General features: G+C 39.0%; 2 protein-coding genes across 2 annotated transcripts; one reads left to right on the top strand and one right to left on the bottom strand.

Annotated features, from left to right (window-relative positions):
* The first annotated feature begins 395 nt into the window (after positions 1 to 395).
* LOC135141575 (kinesin-like protein KIF11) lies at positions 396 to 4,054 on the top strand. Its single transcript, XM_064072798.1, has 7 exons — positions 396 to 567; positions 624 to 915; positions 1,220 to 1,374; positions 1,428 to 2,832; positions 2,881 to 3,180; positions 3,233 to 3,403; positions 3,456 to 4,054. The coding sequence occupies exons 1-7, from the start codon at positions 512 to 514 to the stop codon at positions 3,780 to 3,782; spliced, it is 2,706 nt and encodes a 901-aa protein (XP_063928868.1). The 5' UTR covers positions 396 to 511; the 3' UTR covers positions 3,783 to 4,054.
* Positions 4,055 to 8,023: 3,969 nt separating this feature from the next.
* LOC135141506 (dolichyl-diphosphooligosaccharide--protein glycosyltransferase subunit 1) lies at positions 8,024 to 9,590 on the bottom strand. Its single transcript, XM_064072657.1, has one exon. The coding sequence runs from the start codon at positions 9,498 to 9,500 to the stop codon at positions 8,121 to 8,123; it is 1,380 nt and encodes a 459-aa protein (XP_063928727.1). The 5' UTR covers positions 9,501 to 9,590; the 3' UTR covers positions 8,024 to 8,120.
* Positions 9,591 to 9,817: the final 227 nt, after the last annotated feature.

Genomic DNA, 9,817 nt, shown 5'->3' with positions numbered 1-9,817 from the left:
AATCGTCGGTGAGGTGGATATTCCGTCACATGATTAGTGGTTTGTTTGCAGAATTATTACGGTGTAACAACGATTTCCTATTTAATGTTTCCAAGTATTAATTTCTAATATTAATCCTGACGAATATGTTCGTTTTAAATGAAATCTCTCATTTTAAATTTCTCCTTGTAACGGTCAGTGGCTAGTTCCACGTGATACCAACCTAACATGAAATTCCCCATCTCGAAAACTAGGAATAAAAAATTAAGGGCGTGGCGAACGGGACTTTTAAGCATTCCTTAAATAAAACCAGTCGCGCTATTTCGCCAGATTTGTATGTTTAACTTTGAAAATTCGCCTCGAACTATTTATCGTGTAGAAATTTTCATTCTATTCGGTTGGCCTCGGCTGTCATTTATTTTAAACACCCCCTCCTGTCACCTTTAAATTTTAAACACCGAACGTTGATCAGTCTCACACAACCAGACCATTATTTCGAAAACGAGTGCAACATTAATGATATTTCACAAACATGAGTCCACCAGACAAGAAGGCCCATTCCCCTGTGAAGGTGTATCTACTCCAAAGGTAAGTGTGACAATTCGTAAAAAGTAACTTATCGAAATGAAAACAAAAAACTTCAGGCCTCTCAACGCACGTGAAAAGGAGCAAAAATGCTTCAACGTTGTTCATGCAGCACAGGCCCGTGAAGTAGTGCTGAAAAATGGGGTGACGAAAAGAAAGTTCACGTGTGACCACTTTTTTGGACCGGAGACCACTCAGTCGGAGCTATACAATGCCACAATCGCCCCCATGATTAACAACGTAGTTGCGGGCAATAATTGCACCCTTTTTGCTTATGGGCCGACCGGGACTGGCAAAACCCACGCGATGTTTGGTGAGATGAAGCCGGGTGAGGAGATCAATTCCAGAATGGTAGGTTCATTGTTGTCGACAGAATTGTAGACGTTATGGGTACTGATAAAAAATGTTGTCAATATGTTTGATCCGTTAGTAGACGCAAAATTTTTATTAACGCAAAGTTTTGGTTTTGGTCATTCTTAATTTTTTAATGCATGAGGAATTTTGAGTGATTAATCAAAGTGAAAACGCTGTAATTCTAATTAGAATAGTAACAAATGCACGCTAAACTCGTTTGATGAATTTTGTGGTTGTGGGCGGTATATTCTCAATCACAAGATAAGAAGTTGAAAAGTTAAAACGTTTTTTCGCACTTCAGGACGAATCAGTGGGTTTAATCTTACGGGCTTCCCATAATCTTTTTGCTGAGTTGAGCAAACTCAGCATTCGGACTGAGTACACCGTCAGAACATCGTTTGTAGAAATCCACAATGAAGAAGTTCATGATTTATTCAGAGATAATGTAGCTTTGAGGTTCGTTCGTCATAACTTGATTAGTGTTCACCGTTTTATTCGCGTTGTTTTAGGATGTACGACGACCCACTTCTTAAAGGATCTGTTTGTTTGAAAGAGTTGAGGACAGTCACGGTATTCAATACGGCAAATGTTGTAGAGTGGATTACTATAGGTCTTCAAGCTCGTCAAAAAAATGCGGCTAATCACAATATTCGGAATTTGCGTTCGCACGTTATTTTCACGTTTTTAGTAAGCGTACGGGAAATCGACGGTAGAGGTGATGAGATTATTCGAAGCGGAAGACTGCGACTGCTGGATTTAGCAGGTAGCGAAAGCGTTGGACGGGAACGAGCCCGCGATTCCGGCAACGTCAACCGTTCTATCCATACTTTACCAAGAATGATTAAAGCTATAGCCCAAAAAATGCAGTACGTGCCTTATAGGGAGTCCAAACTGACCAGAATCCTACAAGATAGTTTGAGCGGTAACACCAAAACCGCGATGCTTGCCACATTCTCGCCAAGCTCGGGCTCTTGGGAGGACACCATAGCCACGCTGGAACTAGGACAGCTCGCTAAAACTATAGTCACAAACACTTACGTCAACGTTGACAAAAAACAGGTCAATTTATTGAAAGAGTTGGATGATGAGTTGGACAGATTGAAGTCTGAACTGGCCGCTGCCAAAAGACGCGAAGGAGTTTTCGTCAGCAACCAAGCCTTCAAACAAATGACCGACGATACTAACAACAACAATCAAAAAGTTCTTGAACTGGTGGGTAAAATCGCCGAATTGGCGAACCACAAAAGTTCGATCGATTTGCAGTATCGCTCCCTAGAACTCTCCTTCCACAAAACCAAAGATTTTCTAGAAACCGTCCAACAAAGGATTGTCGAAACACGAAAGGCTTTATTGAACCAAGAAGTAACGTTGAATGCCGTCACGGAAAAACATAAAGACACGGCCGACTTTACCAAGACTCTGTTAGATGTTTGTAAACGCTCCACGCGGAACGAAGAAATTTATTATCGAAAGTATCAACAGACAACTGCTACGAATAAAGAGAACGCGCAAAAGTCGAAAGAAATGCTTTCGATTTTGAACAGCTGTCTTCAGGATATAGCTGATGAGACCCAGCGTACTTCCGCGGAGAATTTAGCTGCGATAAACCAAACACAGGAAGATTTGGTTGCTCTGAGCAAAGACACGTCGGATGGCGCATGTTGCATGGATTTAATTGCGTCTGATATGCGCAGCTACGCTGACAACTATAACTTGACGTTGAACGAACTGGCACAAAACGATTCAAATTGTCGTTTAAAGACGCTTCAGGATGTAACAAGCGGCACATTTGAGCACGATCTTGCCCATCTTGGCACACAGAAGGAAATTAGAGACACAATGGAAGCCATAAAGCTAGAGTATGAGACGGACCTGCGCGATATGGCGCTCCATTCAGAGAATACTTCTCACAATGTAAGTAAAACCCAGTTTTAAGTTCGACAATCAACATCGTCGCTTTAGGTACAGAAGCTAGCTGAAGAAAATGAAGCTCTAATAAAAATAGCAAGGACGCATTTTTCAAAAAAGAAGTCGCAGCTTCGTGAGAGAAGAGAAGCCATTTACGAAGAAAAACGCAAGAATGATGCTGCGATTCGTCACGCGAAGGAAGAAATTGCAAGAGCCGACAAAGAAAAACAAGCTTTATTAGAAAGGGCCGCCATTCTAGAAGCAAACATCGCTAAAGTGAAAGCTATAAAAGAGCAAAACGCGAATATGGTCCTAGTACCAGTACGACAATCCGTCAATGATTACTTGGAGCAAGTAAGTTACATCATTTTACTAGTATTTGGTTACATGTTCATATTAATTTTAGCCGCGCAAAATCGTGAATACCTCAATGGCGAAAATAGAAAATGTTTTGCAAGAAGTCGAGTCTAATCAAAGTCTCGTGCACACTCAAGCAGAGTCAGATCGGAGCGCTGTACATCAAGCCGTCAAGGAAATGGAAGCAACAGTCAAGGAAAATCTAACTCAGAGAAATGAGGTAAGTCGGATTAAACTGTGGTATGTGGTTAAGTAAGTCGTTTGTTATTTAGGAACTTCGCGATGTGTTGCAAACCGGCCGATCGTCACTGGTCAACACAGCTCGACACAACGTAGCCGAAAAAACATTGCCGACTTTGGGTCGAGTAGATGACACTTTCACGCAGTTGTCGGGGAATCTAGTGCAACGAAACGTTAATCTACAGACGCGTTCGGCCGATGCAGCGCAAGAACTTAACGAATGTTATGAAGGCATTCAGAGCGTTGGACATGCCGGGGATACACCCGCTAAACAAACATATAAGTATCCCAAAGGAATCTCTGTCCCAAGACTGAATATGAACGGCGACGCCCATTCACCCAATGGAAGTGATAAATAAAGGTGGTATTTGTTTGAGGACTGATGACCATTTCTATATCAAATTATTTGTAGTTGTAATTATTATTTCACAATTTTATTGCAATCGAAAAATTCTATGCTTTATTATTACTATTCGTTATAAAAATGTCCAGAGTTCATCACTACTCACTTAATTTTTCTTTTTTCTGTAAACCAACACGAATAAAATTGTGAAATAAAAAAATTATTATCGAAATAAAAAAAGTCGTATTACATTTTGATTCGTCAGTTTGTAAAGTACGAGTAGGTATTTTTTTACGGTAAAAAATGTACTATATTGTGTAAAATTTAAGTTTATTTATTTATGTTTAATTACAGTTTATTAAAATCTTTATTACAACCCCCACTTCGTAGTTTTTCTTCAAAAAAATGTGACAGTTAAGGTCGATTTATAAACTTGTTGCGGACGTTGATGTTGCCGTTGTAAATTAAATACGCAGCGAAGGTATGCGTCGTTTATATCATCCGTTGAAAGTTGGCACGCCGTTGGGGTGACGTTCGAGATGATCAACTTTTAACTTTCGTCTGTACGTTGCTGTTGACGTTGGGTTTTCAGGGGGACACAATTTGATTGATGACTTAAACATGAAGGTATAAAACAGGTTGGTATTGCCAATTAATAGACGAAATTTTACCTTGATGGCATCTAAAAACTCATTTTGGACAGTTTTAGACGTTCCTTTAAAAATCATTGCTTCTTTCAAATGATCTGATAAAGCAGAGTCCAATTCAACCGTAAAATCAATCAGACCTCGAAATATACCTGGATTTTGTGGTTCCTACTTTTATCATGCCCACGTAATGCAAGTTCAAATACTCCGCAAAATTTTATGCACATTATCAATCTGCGTAATAAATATATGGCGATTTTTTTCGACCCTTTACCTGTTTTACGTCTATCTCACGCAGCATGAAAATTAAAATCCGCGATTGAGTTACTCCTGCCGAGCGCTGTCAGAACGGGACCGCAGTCCCGTTGACTGAAATGGCTAGGACGTGTGGTTTCTATGGCAACGGTGGAAACAACGTTTAAATCAGCCGTGATTCCGGTCTCTGTGCCCGGTTTTTATCAGTAATAACATTTCCAAGACACACATCTTTAGATGCAAGTGGATGTAAGCTTTGATACATTTTATACAAGTGGAGCGAGATAAAAAATTAGTTTTGATAATTATGACACAAATTTCCGGATAATTGTTTAAATATTGAAAATTACTATTTTGCTATGTCCAGTGTGTTTGTTGACGTTTAAGGGGGGGGGGGGGGCACGTGCCCTTGGGCCCCTCAGCACCAGCCGCCCCTGAATTGCGGCAGCGTGCAGTGCTGCCAACTTGAAGGAAAATCCCGTGAAGTAGGGGGGACATTTTTGATAGAGTTAACGAGGTCCAGTAATATTAAGCCATTTAATCACCTGTTCACCGAAACCCTCATATTTTAAATAGCTACCATCAGTTTCTACTCTGTAGCTTTCTGTCAGTACTTATGCATTGTTAAAGATAGTTCTCGACGTTTATCAACAAGATTTATCTTGTCTCAAAAAGATTACGTATTATAACTATAAGCGCTTACATTTTGCTCTTTTTTTCTTAATATGTGTAGTAACAAGGAAGGTAAAACATGTTTAAATTTTTGTAGAAAGTATCGATTTTGCAATTAGGCTCCGTCCCTCGATCGAACAACGAATGAAAAATTTATCACAAATGAGCTTGTGAAGGACATGGATGGGTTTTAATTTTTGGCTTGCTTTTTCTTAATATACATAGTATATAAGGATTTTGCAAGTAAACTCCGCCTCTTTGGCTCACGACGAATAAAAAAAATCATCAGAATGGAAATAGGGTGGGTGGGCGGGGCTTACATTATGCCTTTTTTTTTCTTAATATACATAGCCATCTTTTCACAACAAGAAACTTAAAACATGGTTAAAATGGTACAGTACAGCCTAATTGCAAAATCGATATTTCCTTATACAAATTTTTCATTTTAAACATGTTTTAAGTATCATGTTGTGACAAGAAACAAAAAGACAATATATAGGCCCGCCCACCCGCCCTATCTCAATTGTGATGCCTACATTTTGCCTTTTTGTTTTAATATCTGCGTAAACTTCTTTTCACAAGATGACACTAAAATGATTTCCTTGTAAAGATGCACCACTTTAACCATGTTTTAAGTTTCTCGTTGTGAAAAGATGGACACGTATGCTAAGACAAAAAAAGGCAAAATATATGCCCCGCCCACCCGCCCTATCTCAATTCTGATGATTTTTTTATTCGTTGTGAACCAAAGGGGTGGAGTTTAATTGCAAAATCCTTATTTCTCTACAAAAAATAAAAAACATGTTTTTGAGTTCAAAGAATACTATGTATATTAAGAAAAAAAAAAAAAAAAAAGGCAAAATATAAACACCACCCACACACCCCATCTCAATTGTGATGATTTTTTTTATTCTTAGAAACTTAAAACACGTTTAAAATGGTAAATTTTTGGAAGGAAATATGGATTTTGCAATTAGGCGCCACCCCTATGTCTACCAACGAATGAAAACTTCATTACTATTTAGATCAGGGCAGGACGGTATGGGTGGCTTTAATCTTTTCTTCAAATACATAGTATTCTTTGAATAACACGATACTCAAAAAAATGTCTTACATCGTAGAAGAAATCAAGGATTTTGCAATTAAATGTCGCTCCTTTGGCTCTCGACGACTAAAAAAAATCATCGTAATTGAAATAGGGTGGGTGGGCGGAGTTTGTAGTTTGTTTGTTTTTTTAATATACGTAGCCTTTTCAGAACAATCCACTTAAAACATGTCTCAAATGGCAAATTCTTGATGATAAATATGGATCTTGCAATTAAGCCCTGCCCCTCGACTTGACAACGAATGAAAAATTAATCACAATTGAGAACTGAGGTTGGGGCGAGTATGGCTGGGGCTTAATCTTTGGCTTTATTTTTTTCTTAATATACATAATCTTCTTTGAACATGATACTCAAAACCGTATTTTAATTTCTCGTAGAGAAGTAAGGATTTGCAGTTAAACTTCGCCCTCTTGGCTAACGACGAATAAAAAAAAAATCATCCCAATTGAGATAGGGCGGGTGGGCGGGCTACATTTTGCCTTTTTTCTTAATATGTGTAGACTTATCTCGAGAACAAGAAACCTAAAACATGTCTAAAATGGTAAATTTTTGTAGTAATGAACTTAAATCCTCCACTTTTCTTAAACAACTCGTTTAAATATGACAAAAGTTGAACATCAAAATTACTACTTGACAACGGAGTTTATAAATGACAATTTTCAGGTCTAAAAGCAACTTCAACGTCAACAGCAAGTTTATAAATCCCACTTTAGAACATCCTTGTTTTTTTTTCAAATTTCGTGCGCTTTTTTCCCTTCTGCTTTTGCCAATTCAGTCGTCAGAGGTCGCAGGAGCGCGCCAAATTTGAAAGGTGCAAATTTCCTAAAATCAACTTGTTTCTTGGGTCAACTGTTAATTTTATTTTAGTTCCAACTTTGAATACAAATATGTTAAAATATCACTGAGTGTGCTTGAAGTGAGATTTCGTTAAAAAATTTTTGTCCACGATACTCGTTTGACAAAATCACCAACAAACGACAGACAAACAAACACAAACTGGGAACCCATGTTTTCACATTCTATTTATACTTATGGAAAGTGAAAAACTGTACTTGAAATTAATTTTGTTTAACCTGACATCATCAAATTTTTGTTGCAATAAGGTCGATTTAATTAATGGCTAATTTCATGCTTTTTCTCGCACAATAAGAAAATATCGGGTTCCCACTTGTGTCTGTCTGATTTTAGGAAGAGTCGAAGTTTATCTGTCTAATAAAAATCTGGACAGACGACAGACAGACAAACGGACACAAGAAACCTATTGTTTCGTACTTTACGGGTCATGACACGTCCAGAACACTTGACACTAGCCAAGTTTACGCTCGGGAAGTAAAAATAGTGTCAAACTTTTTAGGGGACGTATAGGTCGTTAGAAATAGAGATGGCGACATCAAAATTTTGATGGATCTTATAAAATCATAAAATTTTGGCACAAGTTCGATAGTTACGGAAATTATATATCAAACCTTGATATTTTCCAAAATTGCTTTGTAACAACACGTTAGCTATCGTCTAATAAAACGTAAAAAATCTCGGACTTCTTTACTTTTATCCTAACTTATCCAAAAGAAAACAAGTAGTAGAAAACATTTATTTTTGTAATCAAATGCACAATCGCAACTATGAACAAACAAGTGAACAAAATGAAAAATGAAGGAACAACCTATCAATTAATCATTCTTTCTTACTGTGATCAGGTTTGTGAATAGAGAAGTCAAGTCTTACGTAAATGATAACAAAAATAAACAAGATATACAAAGCAGTAGCTAGCAAGGCAGGCTCGTGCAGCAGCATAAGTGTAGACCAATTATAAACGATCTCCACATCCTGGATATGTTGCTCCACTAAATTAGTTTTCCTCAACGTAATAACGGCCCTTCCCATGTTATCCAAGTACTTGTAAGACAACTGATCTGTGAGTCTTTCCATTTCGTACGGGGGCGAAATGACTACGTCACGCACCCCAACAGGTAGCACGATCTTCGTCTCCAACTCCTCAACGTGCATATCGTCGAAAACGTGATCAAGGAGCCGCATATTGAGAACATAACTGGCGCCAGTTCGCCGGAACAAGTACTGGTAGCTGGGTACGCTGTACCCGAGTGTGTATGAACTGCGCCAACCTCCAAAAAGTGGGAACCGCGGCCTCAATTCTAGCTCAATCCAGTCCTTGCGGGTGCGGACCTGGGAAGTGGAAATGTTCCCATTGCTGTCTCTGTAGTAGATATTGTAGGCAGCTGCTGGAAGGATGGTCCGGTATGACTTTATGCTGTGGTGGCTGCTGCTGCTGTCTCTCTGATAGTCATAACGCGAGAAGGATCCTTTCAGTTTAGCTCCGGTGTGTAAAATTTCGATGTTTTCTTCAACCGCGATGTTACCCCAGTGGGAGATCTCGATGAGGCGCTCCAGACGAGTGACTGTCAAAAATGGGGAGTTGTTCTCATAGTGAACTATCATCGGGTCTTGACTGTAAGCTGGAATGTCGTTGTAAGGTCCATATGTCAGAGTCGAATCAGACTGCGCCACCGGCTTCAACTTAGTGTAGTTTTCCGGGCTTCGCGAACTCAAAGTTACACTTGTTGTTTGCTTAGTAGTTAAGTACGGACTGTAGAAGTAATGATTGCCGAAATAGCGAACTAGTTGCTTCTCCTTCTGGCTTATGCTACTAGGATATGGCACTAAACCCTTCGTAATGACAGTTTCGAGAGTCACGACGTTGCTTCGGCCGGCAGCAAGGGGTTGTTTCAGCTGCACACTAAACATTTGATTAGGCCGATTTTCCACTTTCGTCGCGCTCAGTTTCAGTTCTTCCTTTAGGGTATCCTTCACGGAAATGTAAGACAGGTTTCCAACATTGTCGGGCTCCACAACCACTAGAAATGTGCGAACTGATTCTTTACCGGTGTTTTCTAAGGTTATGGTTGTGGTTATTTTGACTAGTTGTGATGTTAAATCGATCGTTCTTTCAACATTCCTGTTTATTAATTGCTGGTTGACTTGTTCTGCACAATTTACAAACCACACGCTAACCAAGATAAATAGGAATTTGTACATTTTTACTCGCTTTAAGTAATCAGACTTCCAGCATCACCAAAATTGTCACTTGAAGGAAGACACATCAGTGAACGACACATGTCACTCGCACGAGCGCCATCTGATGACACCGACCGTTGTAACCAATCAAAATCGTCCATGTAATAAAAACCAGTGACGGCACGTTACACCAAGCGACTATTAATATTTGTGATTGTTTTGTCAGGTTGGCAACCCATGTATTTAATGACGGCATACGTCATTCCCAAAGTAATATTTATGACAGCTGTCTCAACCAATCAACACATCAAAATTGACAACTCTGAATTGACCTACTC

This window comes from Zophobas morio, unplaced genomic scaffold (genome assembly GCF_036711695.1).
Source record: "Zophobas morio isolate AGI-343-1 ecotype UQ-CSIRO unplaced genomic scaffold, CSIRO_AGI_Zmor_V1 ptg000044l, whole genome shotgun sequence".
Lineage (NCBI taxonomy): Eukaryota > Metazoa > Arthropoda > Insecta > Coleoptera > Tenebrionidae > Zophobas > Zophobas morio.
The sequence above is the reverse complement of the archived record's forward strand: the minus strand, read 5'-3'. Positions and strand labels throughout refer to the sequence as shown.